The following is a 20,542-nucleotide window of genomic DNA, read 5'->3' as shown; positions in this document are numbered from 1 at the left end:
AAAGATGACTGAAGAGTTTTCACCCAGAATTCACAACTCTGGAAAGACTCCAAGATCTTTTAGGAACTTAGGTATCAAGCATGAGCTGCTGGAGGGCATCATCCAGCCTGACTCAAGTGCACTGTCCAACCTGCCCGGCCCTGGTGAAGAACTTTCTCTGTCCCAAACGTATGAAACCATATCAAACAGAGTGAAAAGTTGGGTGAGACTTATTAATGCCTTTATTAGTGCACTCCAAGCAGAACCTCCGAATCCTCAAAGGAGGACCTCACCAGGAAGGACACCTGGGCAGGGGAAAAGTGGTGGCAAGATTGTTGGCTCATTAAAGGTGACCTGAAAAGGGAAGCAGAATCGCGCTTGTGCTCTTTCATGTTCCTGTATGATATATGAAGAAGGGCTAATTCTTCTTCTTCTTAAGAGGGCTTTTCCTCCATTTTCCTAGACTGGAGATTTTATAGCTGGGGAGTAGCTGGGGGTGACAAGCCAGCTGTTGTAAAAGCAGAGCCCAACGAGTGGAGCAGTTACGCCATTTTTATTCAAATCCTCTACAGCCTTAACATCTGCTTAAATCAAAGACAGAAGTGAAGGGGAGAGAGAGAATCTGGTTTTGTTAAAGATTTAACAAACCTGCCCCTTCAATAAAATCAGCAATTTCCTACTCATAAATGAGACTCTTAAACAGTCATCCAGCAAAACAAGAAATAATGGGTTTTATCCTTTTTAATCTCGCATTATTCGCCTACCTCAGGAACAGCCGAAGAGATGAACAATTTCTTTTACATATCTTTCCCTGATAAAAAACAAAGCATCCATGGAGGAGATGAGGATGAGCCCAGGTCTGCCCCTGTATCCTCACATAGCCTGGTATCCCAGGAGATTGCTGTTATCAGCCAGCCCCTCTCTGGGTGAGCCAGGTATGATCCCTTTAAAGCCCATTATCCACAGGCGGCCTTCCATGAGCTCCGGACGGGTCGTTAAAGAACCAACACAAATACTTCTGGAATATTTACAGAACATTAAAGCAAATAAGTATTTTGGTTCGCTTCTTATGCAACAGAAGTGAAAGCAAAATTAACCAAAACTCCAGAAGCATTCTTGAAGTGTCATACTAAAGACTGCTTGGAAGTGAAGTCCATACAGCTCTCACAGAGAAGTCCATCAAGCCCCAAAGCCCCACAAAACTTCTGATGTTTCAAGACAACACTTTAGGAATGCAGAAAATACTGAAATAAACACCCCAAATCTGTATCGCTTCAGCTCAGAACAAGTCATGTAGCCAAATATTCATGTACAGATGGACCAGATAATCTAAACTCCTCAAAACAAGTTGTTTGAGCCCAAAAGCCAACACGCAGAGATGTGGCTTCTATTTTAGGCCCAGAATGATTCCAGAGCTCTGGGACCACAGCAGATGATGATGATAAAAAGGAACTAGCAGCTGCCTGGCAGGGAGGGGAGTGGGAGGAGAACAAGGAGCCCAGAGAAGATCATGGGCTGAAGATGAATCGTGTCTGAAAGGAACAGCTTGGCTTTCAAGTGAGGTGTGAGAAGCCTCACTCCTGGAGACAGAGGAACAGCAAAGAACAGCTCCCTTGGAAGGGATGGGCTGAACCTGGAGTTACTGGGTTTAGCTGAGGAGCTTTTTGGCATTTTTACACACAGGAAAGGTCGGGAAGGCAGATGCATGGTGGGGCTTGGCTCTTGGCTGACTGACATTGAACAGCCCTGCAGGGGCCTGGAAAGTCTGCAACAGAGAATTCCCCAACATGCTCAAAGGCAAAATTGTGGCTAAAAGCAGGACTGGGCAAGTAATGAAATTAAAGGCAGGGAGAAGCAAACCAAACCCATGGACAGCTACTGAGATCCAAACTCAGGAGCTGGAATTCTGCTTGGGAAAACAGTCTCAGTGATGGCACTGCCTGGAGGGAGCCACTGCTCTCAGGCAGCTTTGGTACAGGAGGCAGAGGCAGCTCCTGGCTGGCACAGGCTCAGCTCCCGTCCGGCAGGGATCTGCCCTATGCTCATTCTAATGATCCCCAGTCAATTACTCACGAAAGAATCAAACCAGAAGCATCCATAGTTTGCCATATAATGACTGCATCTTCCCCACGGAGACTGACCCCTGTAACACCACCAGCGGGCCCCGAAGGGCTCAAGGAGAGGATATTCACATGGTGTAAACGTGGAACATGATTACAGGGAATTAAAGAGGCGCTGTTGCTCCCCATCTTTGTTTATGCCACCGTGAGCGTGGACCTTGTGATGTGAGGTTTAATCTTTGCGCTCAGTGTGAGCGGCTGAATTGACTCCCTCTGAAGTTGCCCTGCGGCACGGAGCCGCCAGGCTTTGATTATATCATTGAGCCCAAAGCTGGGCCCGAGGTTAATATGCAGCCACCCCTTCCACCTGTAATGGGAATCTTTTCCGCCACACTTTCTTTCCTGCTCTCATCTTCACGCCAGCCTGTGACTTCTGGATGTGAACACGCCGTAATGAAACCATTTCAAAGCAGCAGCCATCAGACTGGTTTGTTTGCTTTTAAGCCCTACTCCCTTTAATTTCCCACTTTTGTTATCTCTTGTTTATTGATCTAAACTATCCATTACTGCTCTTAAAAGCAGCGCCCACTGGGAACTTGCCACCCTGCTTCTCTGAGCTTCCTCAGAGAAGGACGAACCAACCAAACATCTTGAGGAACTGAAGACCCGATGGATTTGGGAAACAAACCATTTGGCAATTCCTTCTGCAGTCTGGCTTTGCCACAAAAGGCAGCAAAAACATCCCCCTAAACAGGAGATGTTTTGTAAATGTGCACACAGAACCCACAGATCCAGTTTATCATGGCCACAGGGCTTGGCCTTTCCTCTCCTGCAGAAAAACCCACCACCACAGGCATCACTTAGTTTGGGAAGTAACCAGAATGACCAGCGGTACCAAGGTATTTGGGAAAATCCCCCAAATCCATTACAAATGGATTTGATCTGCCAGTGGCTGTAGCAGTCCCCTGGGAATTTGGACAGAACACCCCTATGTCCAAAGCAGGAACCTGGAGTAGCAGCAGAGCTGGAACGCCCATTACCTGGTTCTCTCCTTGCCAGTTCCGCCTGCTTTCCTTCCCTGCCATTGGTTGGGATCGATGGCAAGCTGAGAGAGGATTCATCACTCTGGACAGGTGACCTATCCCCATGCTCTCCTGGAAGGGCTGGCAGAGCCTGAGCATTAAAAACAAAAATAGCCACAACTCCATTATCCTCCCCCTCTGGCATTCTCCAACACACATCTAGACTAATCTACACTCCCCAGGGTAATCTGCTTTCAAGGTGTTTCTGTTAGATGTTCCATTACCTTACTTCTAGGATGTTCCTCTGGGGCTTGTTTTGGAACAAAAATACGGACTTGAGTCTGTAAAATCTACTCAATGTTCTGCCCTAACTATCTCACTGTTCAGTAAAACGATTGTTTAACACAGTAAGAGGTTGAGGCACTCGCAGCCTACGGAATGCCATTTTTATTTATTTACTTAAATAGTTGGCTATGGCCTTTTGCATTAACTCAGAAAAACCATGAGTGTGCCATCATTTATAAAATGCTCTGTGTTCAGCACCAAACCTCACTCTGCTTAAAAAAGGTAAAATACCTCATTCATGATAAAAAGTCACAGAAAAGACAAAGGTAGAAGCCCCGTGATGATCTGCACCAGAGCAAAGGGGCGAGCTCATTTCAATGCCGGGCTGGAATGAAGGGTGGGGACCCTAAAAAGCCCCTTTTCCTGTGGGATGAAGCAGTGCACATATTTCCCTGAGGCCCCAGGGCTGGTTAACCACAAACTGCTTGCCCTTGCCCTGGAAGCCACACCGTGCCCAGGGCACAGCCACGACAGTGCAGAGGAGTCTCCAGCGCCCCTGATCAGAGGGTACAAGTGCCCACCTGGCTGTCTTGCTCCTCCTCGCCCGGAGCCAGCAGCTTCTCAAACATCTCTGCCACTCCCTCCGGGAGCCGAACCCGGCGCTCCTTCAGAAACAAACCATGGTGGCTCAGGCGAGTCCGCAGCGCCTCCGTGTCCCTGAGGAACAAACCAGCACCATCAGGGGAAATGCTCCACCCACACGGGGGTCAACACGTGCTGGGAAAAGCCACCACCCATTTCGTCCCTAATTCCCACTTTCTCTTTTAAAAATGTCCGAAGTGGAAAATGTAAGAAGCCACTTGCAACTTCTGCACATGTAGGCAAGATGGGCAGGGGTGACCGTGATCCTCGTGATGCCTGCCCTATCCTGAGGCTCAGCATCCAAAGACACAACACCCTTCCTGCATCCCGGCTCTCATCCCTTCGGCCTTGCTCACTCCATGGGGCACAGCTGAGCACCCACTGCCCCAGGCTTCTCTTCTGCTCAGAAAGAATAAAAAGGGAAAACGAAAAAAAAAGTGCCTTTTAATGCAGAAAATCTCAATCCTGCAATCCTTTTGTTTGCCAAAGATGTTTGTTTTTCCAGTTGCTCCAGTGAAGTTTCAGAGGAATGAATTCCAATTAACTCCACAAGTGTTTGTCCCTAAGAAACCATTCAGGAGACACAAGGAGATATTAGTGCTCGAAGGCGTATCAGCCTCGGCAGGAGAGGCAGGCAGCGGCAGAGAGACCCTTCTGCAGCGCTCACAAGTGCCCCGATCCTGCCAGCACTTGAGCACTGCGGAGCCTGCGACAGGGAGGGAGGTCTAGACAGCAGTTAAGGAAGACAAAATTGAAATTGTTTTCATTCCTGGGTTAAAAAGACCTTAAAAAAAAGTAATTCTCACTTGTCCTTGTGGCATATGCATGGGAGAGAAACCCCACCATTTTCAATAATGGCGCTTTGTTGTTTTTAAAGGCCACGTGCATCTTCTGTCTGACACAAAATAATTTCCTTCTCGAAATTACATCTCCCATCCTTATGTGCCCAAGACTCATGCTGCAGATCCTGGGAATGACAGGCTGAGATGTGTCTAGAGTTCCTGCAATTCCCTGCCTGCCAGAGGGGCCTGGGGTGGGAGACACTGTGGGCTGGATGAGCTGGGGCGATCGTGGGATACGCAGCACAAGTCACCATCGGGGAATCACAGGGAAATAAATGGACTCCTGAACGCTCCCATCCCGAGTGCCACGAGGCGCACAAGGATCCATGTTCCAACAGCTCGGGAAGCCTGGCTGGGCCCTCTCCCTCGGCACCAGAGGGGCAGCACGGATGCAGGGGGCAGAGGGAAGGATGTTTCTCACCCCGCAGTGAGTTCTGTGTGTCCCATACCTGCTATGCTCCTCGTGGCCCGCTCTGCCCGCAGCCCCTGTGCTGTTCTCCGGAGGGAGGCTCCTGCTCTGTGTGCGCCGGGACACGGCCTGGAGCTGCCGGAGCACCACGGCTTCCATCGCCTCGAGGTCACCCGGAGCCAGCCGGCCAGCCCCATCACCAGCACTGCAACACAAAGCAGCGGGGACAAGCCCCGTGAGCACAGCCCATCCCAGCCAGCCTCAGTCTGGAGACAGGACGGTCAGGGACAGCCAGAGGGACAAACGTCCTGGTGCTCTGGGACAGGCAGGTCATGCTCAGCACTTGGAACATGCCAGGTGCAGCCTCCCAGGGATAGCGAAGTTGTGCACATCCCCTGAGGGGCAGGCTGGGGGGCAGGTCTGTTTGGGGCCCCTCTTCCTTAGTCCCCAGGAATCCCCCTGTTATCAAGTGCCTACAAGAATCTCAGTCTATGGAGGCTGTGCATAATTATCAATAAAGTTACCAACAATTCCCAGCAGTTGTACCTAAGGGCCTGGAGGCTGAGAAGGGACAGCGTGGCCTCTCTGCCCCTGGTTTTGGCAACACCTCAGTTCTAGTGATTCCCTTTGCTCTCTTACTCCGATTACTCTATTTCTCTGGCACAGGCCATTTGTCACCCGGGCTCCACTCACTCACCTGGGCAGCTGTGCTGTCCCCGAGGGCTGGCCCTGGTACAGCACCCGGTGCCGGGGGCTCGTCCTCTCCACCAGGTCCTCCACGAGCTGCAGCGCACGGCAGAGCTCCGAGAGCTCAGCCAGCGTCCCGCCGGGCCTGTGGATGGACAGACAGGGCTGGGAGCGAGCCGAGGTGTGACAGGGCTTGGCACTGCATTCCCATCGCACCCCTTGGAAAAACAAGCACCCTGCTTCGGGCTTTCCAAAGCAAACAGCAAAACCCACGTTTCTGAGCTCTGTAGGATGCAGGGGGAAAAAAACACATGAGCAAACAAACCATCTAAAAATCAGTCCGGGCTGAGTCTCTGCATGGAAATTACCCCTGTGCCGAGCACTTTTAATTCCTTCACCTCCACAATCGAAACAAATCTGGTGACCACCTACAGGTACGGGGACAGCCCTGGGACCTCAGAGGGGTTTTGATGAGGCTGCACCTCTATAATGATGCAAATGAGGACTTAACCACTGAAACAATGCCGCGGGCTAATCCCGGGACAGAGGTGTAAATGGCTATTCAGGTCCCTGGCTGCCGCTTTGTGGGGCTCCCAGCCCAGGTCTCCACCAGCAATGAACACCCCAGCTGGGGCAAAAGAGAGTTTCCTTTCTTTTCCCCACATGCGGGAGCTGACATGTTTCCACGGTTAACCTTGGCTTACTCTGCCTCCAGGGAGAAGCTCTGTGCACAAAAACTTGCGGCGTTTTCACACTCGTGCTGAGCTGTACCCAAAGCCGTGTTTTCCCTGGCAGTGTTGGGCAACAGTGAACAATTAAGTGGGGGCTGCCGTGCCTTTAGTCGAGTTTCCTAGACATTTAATAAGCAAAACAATGCCAGGGAGATCACATAGGCAGTTAAACAGTGCTTTCTCTTTTCCCCCCGGCCTTACAAACCCTGTATTCCAGCGGCCGGCTCGTTTCCCATTGTTTTCCTCCCACTGGGTGGTCCTTCCAGGGTGCCACTCGAGAGGGATACAATAATAAAAAGAGAAGGGGAAGGAAGGGACACCAACATAAAGAAAAACAAAATGTATGACAATCTGCAGCAGGCTACGGATCAGAGGTCAGCAAACAAGAGGTCCTTCTCTTTTACAGGTTGCTTCCTGGAAACAGTCTGATTAAGCTGACAGCTTGAATTATGTGTTACATTTTGTAATGCACAATCCATCTGTGCTAAGTCCTCCTCAATGCAGCTGAAGCAGCACAGGCATAAGCTCTGCCTTTTTCCACCCCCTCAGCTCAGGCCTTAAAATAGTCATCATCTTTCTCCACACTAATTCTCACAGACCCTCTCCCCCCACCTCCTGCCCCCCCGGGTCTAAGCCCTCAAAGAAAGGGCTGGGTGCTGCAGGGAATCCTAAGAGGACACGGAGCTTTTTCCCTTGGATCAGCAGCTCCAAGGGAGGGGACACCAGGAGCCTTCACAAGCTTAGCAAGCCCCCATGGGCTGGGGCCACTGCTGAACAGAAAACGCATCCCAGTGCAGCCTCTGATCTGCACCCCCAGCCCCTAGCCTCTGGAACACCAATGTTATTTCCCAACAATCATAATTTTTAATAACTAAGGCAGCAAAGCTGCAGCGCCCTATACTGTGACCTGCAACAAGATGCAAACCTGGTGAATCACTTTTCCCGGCAACATCCCCTTTCCTTGGTTGCCAGCACTTCACTGCAGGGAAAAATCCTGAAACTCCTTAAACAACACAGACTGACATCTCTGCAGTAAGACAGGGGAGACGTTTGCTCCAAAGATGAAAATTTGTGGCTTCCTGGCACACAACAAGGATTAGTTTTGCCTCTGGACTCAGCCATGGTCTCTGCTCCTTCCAACACCATCCCTTGTGCTCATTTCAGATAATTCACCAACTATGTATGAACAGTGCTTCTTTCTGATGCCACAGCGACACTGCTGCACTGGAAGAGTCCAAACTACAGATATTTCAACTTAAGGCAAAAAATACACGGAATTTGGCAAATTTCAGCACATTTCTTCAGCCAAGCACAGTAATTTCGCAAGAGAAAACCACAGGGGCTGAAGGGACATCGCGTGTTCTGAATCCGTGCTGTGACAGACCAAAGAAAGCTGCATTTCCATAGTTTGTGTAACTTATACAATTGAAATTCATGTACTAATCACTTGCAAGCTTTTCCACAAGATTTTTGCCACATTAATTTTGCAAGGCTCAAGTGTGCACGCTGCATTCCAGGTGCCTTGGAAAGCCCACCTGTCTGTGAGCACAAGGGAATGGCTGCTCCTCCACTCCTGCCGGTTGATCTGCCTTTTCATTTTCAGGTAAAGCAAATTAAAATCTGTATCTTTTCTGCAGAACCAACAAGCAGTTGTGATCCCACTTCCACGGCCTTGAGAAAGCGGAGGCATTCAGCTTGGCATAATGGGAGGAGAGCTCTGCGCCGTGGTTCCAGCCGTGCCCCGGGGACAATGCAGGCGCTCAAACCTTGTGTATAATTTCCCAGGGCCTCGAGAGCTGCTCCACGTCTCATCAGGCGCTGAACAGCGAGGCCTCGCCGGGGAGGGAACACAAGGTTAAACTGCCGGCCGCTCAGCTCTGACTCCTCTCCCCGAGCTCTGCTGTGATTAACAGGTGGGATACAAAGGGAAAACTGGGGGAAAGCTATTTACATGTCAATTAGATGATGTTTCCATAGCAAGCAGCAGCCCGATGCAAATGGGAAAGGATGAAGTTACAGAAGTGTCTGCTGATGGCCCCCAGTTTCTGCTGTCATCTATTAACACCCAAACCAACACGACGTCAGCACCCAGGAATGGTGGAAGAACAGACATTAACCAGACTGAAAAGCTGCAAACAACCACGATGGGAAAACCTAACCAGCTGGCAAAATAGGAGAATTCATTCTGCAGGAGCACTTGTTCCCAGGGGCAAATGCGCTGTTTCCTTTGCAGGTGATCTCAGCCCAATGTCCCACTAAAACCTGCCAGCCTTCCTGGGTGACCTGGGCCAACCCCAGGGTACATCTCACGGTGGGCACTGCCCTGCCAGGACAGGGATGCACTTCCCTGTCTCATGAGGGCGTTGCGGGGCCAAAAGTCCGGCTGGGATGGATTCACAGCCAATCCTCTGGTGCCGCACTTGCTGGCCACAGAATCCTGCCATTGTCACACGGCAGCAGAGGACAGGTCCTGTGTCTGCTGTGCACTGTCCTCGTCCTCTCTTACTCTCTTTCCAAACAAAATGCTCAAAAAGTTCAACCCCCTGGAATTTTTACCACGTAGAGTCCTTGGAGCAAGATTTGTGTACATGTAAAGAACGTAGTTGACATTTTAACAACAAATCCTTCACTTGCCAGCTCTGACCCAGCGAGGTGCCTGAAGCCACTGAACCCCCAGCACAGGTACAAGGTACTGAAGGACAGGGAAGAGTTTTGTGTGAGCTTTGGTGCCCTGACCAGCCCAGCTGATGCAGAAAACAGGGAAGTGGTACCTGTGTGGTGCTGAGCTGTCCAAGGGCTCCTCCTGGGCTGTGGGAGGACTCAGTGGTGGCAGCAGGGAGCCCTCTGGAGCCTGGGCATCCCTGCCTGGCTCCCGCTGCGTGCTGGGAATGCTCGGCATCACCTCCTCCTCGGCACTGGCAGGGACCAGGAGCTCTGCACCACTCCCCTCCTTGCAAGTCCACAAACTGCTCAGGCCAGGCTTTGCTCCTGTCATTGCAATAAAAAATAATGCATCAAAAATATAAAACCAGTAATTATTCTTCTCAAAACATTTGCAGGACCATGGAGTAGATCATACTGTAGGGAATGAAACCAAGATTACCCACACTGTTTGTTCACCCCAGGTGCAGGAGCATCCATCCATCCCTCCCTCCCTCCCTCCCTCCCTCCCTCCCTCCCTCCCTCCCTCCATCCGCTCCCCTTGGCTGTGGCTTTCCCTGCCCACGGCCCCTGTCCTTCCCCACTGCTCTCACAAGGGGGAGTACAGGGAGGCTGCAGCCTTTGGGGTTTGGGAACAAGGCTGGCACTCCTCAAAAACCACCCCAGCACAGAGACCAGCTAGCTGACCAAATCAGATCTGGAGGATTCAGACAGAGAAGCTGGAAAAAACTTCTCTTAGGCTAAAAAAGTGCACCCCAAGAGGCTCCTACGGCTTTCATTTTTTAAACCTTTCAGCAGGCAAACATGCCTGGAGGCTCTGAGAGGAGAACATGAGCTGAATTGGGATGACACAGATGTGCTGCATGGCTTTTCACAGACTGCCAGGAGTTAGTGAACCAGCCAGTGCTGTAATAAATTGGGATTGCTACAGAAATGCCCAGTTTCCCATAAAATTCCCCTTGGGTTTAAATTAACTGGCTTCTGCAGAGCCCCCAGCATTCCTGCTTGGCTCTGTCATGGAGTTTCAGTGGGACTGAATCACCCCAGGTTTGTGCCCAGCAGGAGCTGCACCAGGGCCTTGTGTCCGAATCTGTGGAGCAAGGATGTACAACAAGCCCAGTTCCTTTGCCTGCTGGGAAATGGGGATGCAGCAGAATCAAGGGGTTTTCCAAACCCATCCCCTACCTACACTGCCAAATCCCAGTCTGGAAATGGATCGACTGTTGTGCAACAGCTCTGAGGGAGAAGGGAATCAACCTGAACCAGAAGTGACTCATTTGGTGAAGCAGGTTCACATTAAACCTCTTCAGATGAGACTCAGACTATGCCAGGGCCTCTGTGGCCACAGCAGGGAGGAAATCTTCCCTAACAGTGCACCTGACCAGGATCAGCCCCCAGCACGCCCTTCTCACTCCGGGTGAGTGGCCTGGGAGGAAACGGAGCAGAAAGGAAGAAAGAAACGAAGAGAGAAAACAGGGATAAGGGCCACCACACGGCAAGCCCAGTGCCAGAGGTGCAAGAGAAGCAGCAGTCACGGGCATGGCTCTGGCAGGGGCAGAGGCAGACAGGGACACATCCCACTGCCGTACCTGGAACACCTCCCCACTGCTGTCCCTGCCGAGAGGGTGCTGCTTTGGCCCCAGAAGCTGAGATGAGCTGCTCAGAGCCTTCCTCACTGGCAGCCAGGTCCTCATGTCCTGCTGTTCCCTCCTCACTCTCTCCAGCAGTGCTCCCAGCCTCAGCACCAAGCCCCTCAGGGGCTGGGGAGGATGGAGGGGAGTCCTGCTGGGACCCCAAACCTCCTGTGGCTGAGGCAGCTGATGTGGGGGAGCCCAGCGAGGCTGCTGCTGGATGGTCCAGTCCTCTTGGCACGGCTGCCTTGGTGCCAATTCCCACCTGTCCTCCAGTCTGTGGCACCTGGAACACACAGTGAGACATAGCTGAAGGAGAGAAACTGGAGACAAACGGTGTGTGGCAAGCAGAGCTTCTCCAGGGTGGCATGTTGGGCTCTGGAGAGAAGAGTGTCAGCAAGAATTCAGGGGTTTGCTATAGCATTAATATTACACAACTCCCAGCTTCCCTCAACTCATGGAACAAGGCAAAACTCAGTTTCACTGTCTCACTCCTGCTCTTCCCATGGCAGTGACATCACCTTTCCCACCAGGTGACATGGGACACCATGCAGACACATTTGAAATGGCACTTTCCTCCAAAGCCAGCTCCAGGAGTAAACCACTTTCCTGCTAAATCCCAGTGTTTTAACACTTGCCTCTCTTCCTTTGCAAACCTACTCAATCAGGACAATTTAAGAGGAGTGGCTGCTGCCACCACGACCACAGCAGGGTCACCGCCAGTTTATGCAAAGCCAAAATTAGCCATCGTAATGCCATTGTTCACACTAAGCAGGGCTTCCTCTCCAACCCCAAATCCCAGCAGGACAATTTACAGTCACCTCCACACCTCTCCCCTCTCTTTCACTGCCTGACCTCTTCCTCCCACACAAAGTAAGCTGCCAAGCCCAGCTGAAAGGAAACAAAGGCATCTTGTCCGGTCTGTGACCAAGGTTCCTTAAAAAAGCTCAAATTCCATGTAACAAGGAGCAGAACAAAAAGCCATGAAGTTATTTTAAGTAGTAGTAAAGGTTTGCCACTCAGATTAAGTTCACAGCTTATTCCATCACAACTGCTCTCAGGTTCCTCTTAATTACTTCTTGGGTGTTGGATTTGGTGCTTTCCAATGCCGCCTGCCAGTCCTGCATGGCTTTGGCAGCTCCTGGATGCAGTGTTCCAAAACAAATGGATTTCAAACAGGCACAAACACATGGATTTCAAGCACAGCACACATCCCTAATGATCCCTTTCCCAGGGAAGGGGCTCTGCCACCCACGGGTGTTCCTGGGAGGTTCCAGCATGCCCACAAACCTGCCCAACATTTTTTAAACCCCCAAGTCAGACCACAAGCCTTGATGCTCTAGTACTGATGTCAACTTTTCCATTGATTAGAAATCCCGTCTCCCATACCACCTGCCCTAACTGGACAACTTGCATTCCAAAATAAACTCACCTTTCCCCACACCTCCCAATTCAAACTGCCATTTGCACCCTGCCACAGGCCTGCTTATATAGGTCAAGGCTGCTGGGGTTCATTGCTTTGTATGTTATGGTTTAGAGAATGCTCTAAATTCAAGGTTTTTAACTTTTTAATCTATGGGGAAAACTTCCTATAAACTCAGATTAACGACTGCTAATGCACTGAAGAAAGGAAACCAAAAACCTTCCTCCTACTATAAAAACAAAATAGTGTGGCCTCTGTTTCTTTTCTGATAAGAGTCTTAAATACCAAACATTTAACTGCATAATAACATTCCCTGGCAGCCAGCAGCCTGCTTAGCAGATACATAAAGCAGGTAAAAGGGGAAAAAGTTAATTTCTTGGCTGAATGATTCCATCGGTAGCTATAGGGCAAACTAGAAAGTCTTTTAGTAAAGTAGCAGTTGATTCTTCTATCAATCTGCAGCACACACACTCTTCCAAGGAATGCATTAAATATGAAAATCATATCCCGTTATCATCTGTTCCCAGCTTTCAGCCCAGTAAGCTTTCCTTAATGAATGCTGTAGCCTAAGGGACGAGCGTGCTGCTGGCTCCTCGGAATAATGGAGTGATGCTCCCGTCCTGCCTATTCCGGCGCCGGCTGGCTGAGGGGCTTCCACACACAGTCACAAGTGACTACTCTTGCCAGCATGCTCCAAGTTATTACAAGATGTTTTTAGACATTTCATCTAAAAGAGCTTTGCTGCTTTTAGTGGAGAAAACAGCTCTGGTCTTGAACTGTATAATTTATATGGAGATAGGAGGAGGGATTAGGAGCCTGCATTACTGCAGATACATGGCAGCAGATATTTAAGTATTCCTTGTCAGTCTTTTTGTCTGTTCCTTAGATATGCAATCTCCTTCTGCTCCTTCTGAGGAAAGGTCAAAACACACAAAATTATAAACACAGCGCACGGCTCCTCCGCTGCAGTTCTGCAAATATCCCTCATTAGGAACACTTCCTCCTCGGTCACGACCATTTCCACACCATCCAGCGCAGGAATTATAAAAGCCAACAAGAAGACGTGCATAAACAGTCAGAGTTTTTTTAATTCCAGCTCTTTGGATGAAATAATTGCACTTTTTACCCAGGTGATTCTCCTTCTCTCAGGCACTAAACACAATTTCACGCGGCACATGCCAGCACTGCAATCCCCACGGAAAGGCTGTGTGGCTCTGAGGAGAGCACAGCGCTGGAATAAAGCCCATTTCCCCCCCATTACCTGCTCACTGGATCCTTCCTCCTTGTCACCTCCTGCTGACAAGCTGCCCTCTTGAAGGGATAACAGGTTTTTAATTTCCCTTCCGTACCATTCCTAAACGAGAACAAATCCGTCACACAAAACTGGAGGCCAAACAACCAGCCCCCCCAACCCAAGAGACAGCACTTTGCAAAATGTGCACCTTTAAATGCAAAGCCCCCACAGCCTTTTTAACTCAGACTATATTTAAAAGCAGAGATCTCATTTTCTCCTCATTTTTCCGCTCCCCTGCCCAAGCAGCGTGGCCTGTACACAATCTGCTGCAGGGCTTTAATACACATTTATTCATCCCCATCATTTCGAATCCTACAGAACAGCAATAACTTGTTGACTCGTCTTTATTGCATCCCAAGCAGCATCTGTAACACCGAATTATTGCTGCTGCATCCAGACAATGACTCGGCTGCTTTGGGATGAAACGAGCCCCACAATGTGTTTTTCATGCCCCATCTTACAACTGGCTGAGCTGCTGCGAGGAACAATCTCTGGCAGATGTTGCAGAGAGCAGCCCAGCAGGGAAGGCTCCGTGTTTGCTGCTCCAAACCCGGCTCTCCCCACTCTAGGGTTTAATGGAGCGGTGGTAACGTGCTGGGAGCAGGGCTGGGCACTGCACGGGCAGCACCTGCAATTAATCCTGCGTGCTCCTAATTGCAAACCCCACCAACACATCGGGGCAGCCTGGCTGGAAGCACTCCAGGGCCTGTTCTGCAGCAGGTAAATAAATCCTTGACACAATTAACTCGCCCAGCACTGCCCTTCACTCCAGCATTCAGCTCCCAGGTAAGAGGCTGCTCAGGAAACCATGAGCGTGGAACTTTAAGGAACAAAACCTCCCCGTGAGAGGATTCAAGGTGCTTAGACTCAGAAGTAAGTCCTGGTTTTGCTGAAAGCCGAAGTTAATTTATTTATACTCCTAAAAATTACTGACCAAACACAGGGAGCAAAAGTGCATCTTTCAGAAACAAAAGGAGTTTTGTGAGCTACAGCCACGTAATAAATGTGCACAGGGTTGTGATAAAGCACTCCTAAAGGGCATTCTCTATGGAAAAAAGGAGAGAAAACAGCAATAATTTCTTTCTGTGTACTCCCATGATAGATTAAATGATTGCATGCTCCATAACTCTCCTGCTTTCCGTAACTAACGCGGAGGAGATGTCATTTGTTCAGCAGCTCCGAAAAGTAACTGTAACTTGGCAAAGATAAAATGGATGGCACAGGAACATCACAATGGAAGGACTGAACAAAAACCCCATGTGAAATCCACCTGTGGCACACCAAGTGTCAGACCCACCAGCTAGGACATTGGGCACACTGGTGTGCACCAGGGCTGCTGAGGAAAAAAAAAAACCTCAAAACAACAACACAGCACAGCCCCCTTCCTGCTCTGCTTCCAATAACAACTGAAAATCAGAGGCTGGGAATCACACACCCCAGGGACAGGCTCTGAACCTGGGGTTACTGCACTGCAGCCAGGAAAAGATGCTCTGGGAATGTCACCACATCCAACAGGCGCTACCTGGGCTATAGCTGTGTGAGGAATAAACACAGCCAAATATTTCTGAGGAATGTCACTGCTCTTACAAAGCAGGAATAGACACCTTTCCCTCGAGACTGTGCTTCCCCAAAAACCTGGCTCTATGCATCTGTGGCATAAGCACACGTGGCAATTTAATTTTTAAAAATCTGGAATCATCACTTTGCAACATCCCAAACTGTACTTTGGGGAACAGCAAGACAACATAATAACAACAATGTGGACTGTGATAATAATAAGATTCAAGAAATCTTCAGGGCTTGGCTCTTTCTTACAGCAATCTCTTGAATCTGAGGTACTTCAGACCTGTCTGTTCTACAGCCTGAAACACCAACCCTGATGGAGTTTGCTTCCAGCTCTAGGACATACCAAGAGATTCCTCCATAACAACAGCAAACACCCATGACCAAGTCTTATAGAAAGTTACTTCCATCTTCCGAATGCTCTGGCAGCCCTTGGTTTCCATGTGAGCCTCCAGCTGCAGGAATTGCTGGCGCAGGCTCTGGTTCCGGCGCAGGGCCAGCTGCTGCCGCGCCGACACCGCAGCCAGGTGCCTCCGCAGCTTCAGCCGCTTCACTCTCGCTCTGCGGGGCAAAGAGCAGCCACTTCACAGGGTGAAGAGAAAACAACAGCATCCATCACGATCGCTCTGCCTCACACACACACACCCCAACACTGAGGGGCAGCTGGCCCTGACCCCAGAAAGGAGGATACTCGTTCTTCTGCACAAGTATATTTATGTAAATATATATGTGCTGCTTCCCTGCAGATTTACACAGGGGCTTTGGTATTCCAAAAGGGGAAATACATTTAAAAACTCCTGTGAATGTGTTTTAAATGGATTATGTTCTAGTCACTCCTATGCCATTAAATCAAAATGAGAAGTGTAGCAGAGGAACGTGTTCTGAAAGTCACCCAAGCGGGAACACCGAGGCTGAGGTTTCACAGCTGCCTAAATCCACGGTGCCACCAAGAGGGGCACTGCAAATCCATCTAACCCAATTCTCTCCCACCTGCCAGCCAGATTCCCTGCCAGCCAGACCTCCTTCCTGATGTGCTACCAGGGCAGCCACACAACATTAATGCCAACACAGGGAAATGGGCACCCAAAGATGCCCCTGGCTCACATCTGCCCTCAGCTCTGCTTTGAATAGGAGGGAAACTGCAACCCGAAGCCCCCAAGATATTCACAGAAACTCAGTTCCAAATCTGTTAGAGTAATCCAAATGCAATAAAACCAGGAAACAAAGTAGGTGTGATGCTGCCCCACATGTCCAGACATTTTTTCTTTAATTGTATCTTCATTTTCTAACCTAAAGCCCCCTTTCAGAAGAGGGGTTCCTACAGCACCCAGTCCTCAGTTCCTGGAGCTTTACAGAACACCTTTGAGGAAAGGAATGGAACATTGGATGACACTTCTCAGTCCTCTTTGGCTGTTGGGCTTTTGGGGTTTTTTTCTTCGTTTGGTTTGCAAGTTTTTTTGGTTGGTTGGTTTTGGGATTTTTTTTTTTTTGTTTTGTTTGTTTGTTTTTTGTTGTTGTTGTTTTGCTTTTTGTTTTTTGGGTTTTTTTAACAGACTGACTATGCAATTTACACTAAATAGGCACTGCAGAAAGAATCCAAGGAGCAGGACCAGAACCTGGAATATCCCCTAGGGCTTCTTAAGGCTTTCAACTTTTTACGACCCTGGGATTTTCCAGCATGGACTAAACTGTGGTGATTTTGTAAAAACAGGATAAATCCAACTTGCATGTTCATTATTCCCAAGATTTTAGTATCCACAGCATGACGCATTTATGTTACTGCTGCAGTTATTTCATCAATAACTTGAAGACATGAATTTTACATTATACTTAACATATGAATATAAATGTATTGTTACTGAAAAATCTTCAAGACAACATCCTAAAGGCATTCCAAGATAACTAAACCTTTCTAACTAAAATCAAATCAAACCAAATATAATAAATAAATATTTATTTATTAATAAATAAATGGGCTTACAGGTATGGATCATCCATTGTGTATTCCATCTGCTGTCTTCCTAATTCCAGTCTTTTGGCTGCACTGGAAGAAAACAAACAACACACAGTGAGATAAAAATACTTCACCATCTCAAGTCTCCAAATGCCAGAACTAAGGGGTTTTGCAGAGCACAGCCCTTGCTGAGCAGAGAGCTCAGCTTTGCTGGGAGTTACTGACTCATCTGACAGCCCAGCTCAGCACAAAGCAGAACAACTCCAAGCTTTAACCTCTCTCCTTGTTCCTCGCTGGAACAGAGTTGTTGGAAAGGGAAAAGATCCACCATGGGAACCACCAAAACAGCCAGAGACCCCAGACAGCCCAGGAAGGGCTCTGAACCCCAAGATGGGCAGCCTCCAAACTCATCCCTCCCTTTCTTCCCCCACAATCCCACAGCAGACCCCTTTCCATGCAAGAAACACTTGGCTGGAGTTGTTCCCAGCACAGCTCCTCAGAACTTGCTACAGGGATGGATCAGAACACACTTCCAAAACGCTCCAACTCTTCCCAGCTCACAGACCCCACATGCCAGACAAGTATTTTATTCAGGAATTGAACTTGAAATCAATTTCCCTCTTGGCATCCAGGGCACATCCATGTAGAGGCAGGTGAGCCCCAGCTGCCAGCACTGCTGCAGGAACAAGTGTCCATCGGGAATCCTGGTGCTGGTGAGAGCCTGTGGGGCCGTTGGAACTGCCTGGAGCAGTGCCAGGGCACTGGGCATGGGATGGACATTTGCTGAACCACAAACTCCACAGCTCACCTGAAACCATCCCAGAGGGAAGCTGGGTCTGGGAACAGAGTAAAGCTGCCGTTATTTAATAGCTCCAAATTGTGCCTGAGGATGAAAAACCATCCTGTGAGCAAAAAATAGAAAATAACCAAGAGAGGCTTCCAGCAGATTCACACTGCAAACCCTGCCACAAGCAAAGCCAAAAGCCAAGTTCTTCTTTGGAAACAGCATCAGATTGTCATTAGGCAGGAAGGTGTGGGAGTCAAGAGGACATCACACACCCCAACACATCTGGGCACACTTTCTCCGTGAATTTTGGGCTCTCCCTACACATGCACACACGAGACACCTCCTCCCAGTTTCCCTGCAGAGAGGAAAGCCAGGAAAAACCCTTCCTGCTGCTCCGCCTGAGAGATCAAGGCATCTGTTTTAGCCATGTGATCCTGCCAGTGCCTGGAGCAGGATTAGGGTTTCGTGTCATGTACACAATTTAACAGCCACGCTTCATCTGGGATCTCATCCCTTCAATTTCCTCTTACACCACAGACAGCCAAGCAAACGCAGATTTCAAGATCTTGTTTTTACACTTCTCCAAGTAATTTTCCTGCCTCAGTGGAGAACTCCGATATCCTGAGGCATGGAGAAGCCGATGAATGAAAACAGCCACAGGCTCTGATCCCATTTCCCACTCCATCCTGCAGGGAGCACGTTGCATTCCTCAGCTCCCCAAAGTCCATTCCCTCCCCACCAGCAAGCTTTCTCAGGATCCCACTGGTCAGTCTGCAGCAGCCATTCAGGCAGTACAGGGATACCCAGGGAAGGTCTCCTGGAGCAGGACACAGCGGAACAAACCCCCTCAGGCAGGAGCCTCTTGGCATCAGAGCATCCCCTGGGGGATTCTGAGCTCAGATCTGCCCAGGGCCCACCCAAACCCACCTGGAGATTTGCCTGCCCAGGTTCTGGCACAGTTCCTTTGGTCGGTGGCACAGGTGAAGCTTGAGGCACTGGCAGGACTGTCCTGGCCACTGCACTGCACCACCACCTCCTTCTTGACAGGGAAAAGCCAAAGCTCTCTGCCTGAAAATGTCACTTGTTCCTGCAGTTCTGGGTTAGGTTAAAATGGCACAGAGTCAGAAACTCTTTATCATCTTGCACAGCACACAGACTTGCAAAGGCTGCAGCACACAGGCACTTCCACGTTTCGGGTGGACAAGGTATGACAATTAGGAAATAAACCCTGGCCAGTAGAGTCTGAAAGATAATTTAAGAGCCAGTTAGGTGGCTTTGCACAAGTCTCAGAGTGATCCACTCATCAGGAGCTGGATCTCTAGTGAGTGATTTCTCAGTCCCTTCAGAACTCAGATATTGAAGGGGAAAAGGAAAAAAGAGATTGATGAGAACAGAGGGGAAAGAAGTGTCCTTGAGAAGCCCTCTGAGCTCACTAAGCCAGGCAGGGACAGAACCAAGCAGCAGCTTCCCCACCACATCCCACCTCCGGCGTATTCCCAGGGGCCGTCCTGTGCCTGAGCCCAGGAGCACGACAGCAAGGAAGCAGAAATGCTCCAGCAATTTAACAAAACTCTGCATATTCACACTTCAAAAAGCAGTTTAAAGGTACCGCTGCAAGGCACTCCCAAGAGGCAACTCCTCCGCAGAGCTGCCCGGGACCCAGAGCCCCTCTGAGCCCCCATTCCCCGCGCACACTGGCGATTTTCCTGACGGCCCAGAGACGGGAACACCGGCGGTGACTTTAGTTTAGAGAAGAGCCAGGCTCCCGCAGCACACCAGCCCGTGTCCCCTCGGCACCTCAGCCGCCCGCGCTGGCCGAGAGGAGCGAGCGGGCTGCGCTCCAGCAGAGCTCCAGCCCAGCACCGCCCCGGCTGAGCCCCCGGCCTGTCCCCCCGCCCGGGGCGCCCACCGAGCCCCGCGAACCCCGATCGCCCCGCGGGGCACTTGGCTCACCTGGCTGCGGGGCCGGAGACCGCGGCGTGCCGGGGGATGCCTGGCGTGGCGCTGCCGGCGGTGCTGGTGCCTGGTGGCGGTCCCAGTGCCCCGTTCCCGTTCCCGTTCCCGATCCCGATCCCGATCCCGATCCCGATCCCGATCCCGATCCCGATCCCGATCCCGATCCCGATCCCGATCCCGATCCCGGTGGCCGCGCGCGGTTTCCGCCGGTGCCCACGTGCGGCTCCCGCCGTGCCCCGCGCGGGACCCCGGAAGTGCCGCCCCGCGTTGCCATGGGGACGGGCGGGCGCGGCCTGCTGCGCCCCGAGGCGCTTTGGAAGCCTTTAAGGTGTTTGTTTTGAATCGTTATTTATCGCTACCGCATCCCTCGACACCACGTTGTTACCTCGGCTGTTGCTGTTTGCCCATGTGAGCCCCCGGCTTGGTCCTGGAGGCGGAGTAGGATCCGTGTCTCTGGAAAAGGGGGAAATTTGCAAAGCGCCAATTCAAAAAATAACTGGGAGCTGCTGAACACTTAAACAGCAGGGCCCCCCTTCACCAGCTGGTCTTACTAAGCTTATTGTGCGCTACGGTTTTCAAGAAAAAAACCCTGATTCCTTGGCCTCGGAGTGCCACT

At 50.3% G+C, this 20,542-nt stretch overlaps 1 protein-coding gene across 7 annotated transcripts in view; it reads right to left on the bottom strand.

Annotated features, from left to right (window-relative positions):
* KIZ (kizuna centrosomal protein) overlaps positions 1 to 20,149 on the bottom strand; it is a 32,249-nt gene extending 12,100 nt beyond the window's left edge. For 2 of the 7 annotated variants that reach the window (XR_014850533.1, XR_014850534.1), the window contains exons 1-10: positions 18,898 to 19,778; positions 17,211 to 17,273; positions 15,634 to 15,790; positions 13,634 to 13,726; positions 10,908 to 11,235; positions 9,429 to 9,645; positions 5,937 to 6,071; positions 5,280 to 5,444; positions 3,928 to 4,063; positions 3,080 to 3,212 (exon numbers count right to left, since the gene is read on the bottom strand). Coding sequence is in view for 5 of the 7 variants with exons in the window: in XM_085054094.1 (XP_084910220.1) it covers positions 3,080 to 3,212; positions 3,928 to 4,063; positions 5,280 to 5,444; positions 5,937 to 6,071; positions 9,429 to 9,645; positions 10,908 to 11,235; positions 13,634 to 13,726; positions 15,634 to 15,790; positions 17,211 to 17,239 (1,393 nt within the window). In the remaining 2 variants the exon portion in view is untranslated. Of the gene's footprint in view, positions 1 to 3,079; positions 3,213 to 3,927; positions 4,064 to 5,279; positions 5,445 to 5,936; positions 6,072 to 9,428; positions 9,646 to 10,907; positions 11,236 to 13,633; positions 13,727 to 14,600; positions 15,791 to 17,210; positions 17,274 to 17,991; positions 18,067 to 18,897; positions 19,779 to 19,923 lie in introns of those variants that run through there. The other 5 variants (XM_085054094.1, XM_085054095.1, XM_085054093.1 and 2 more) reach the window with 5 other exon arrangements.
* Between the last annotated feature and the right edge of the window lie 393 nt (positions 20,150 to 20,542).

Source organism: Lichenostomus cassidix, chromosome 3 (assembly GCF_008360975.1).
Source record: "Lichenostomus cassidix isolate B80296 chromosome 3, HeHo_3.0, whole genome shotgun sequence".
Classification (NCBI taxonomy): domain Eukaryota; kingdom Metazoa; phylum Chordata; class Aves; order Passeriformes; family Meliphagidae; genus Lichenostomus; species Lichenostomus cassidix.
Note: the sequence above shows the minus strand (reverse complement) of the source record. Positions and strands in the feature narration are given on the sequence as shown.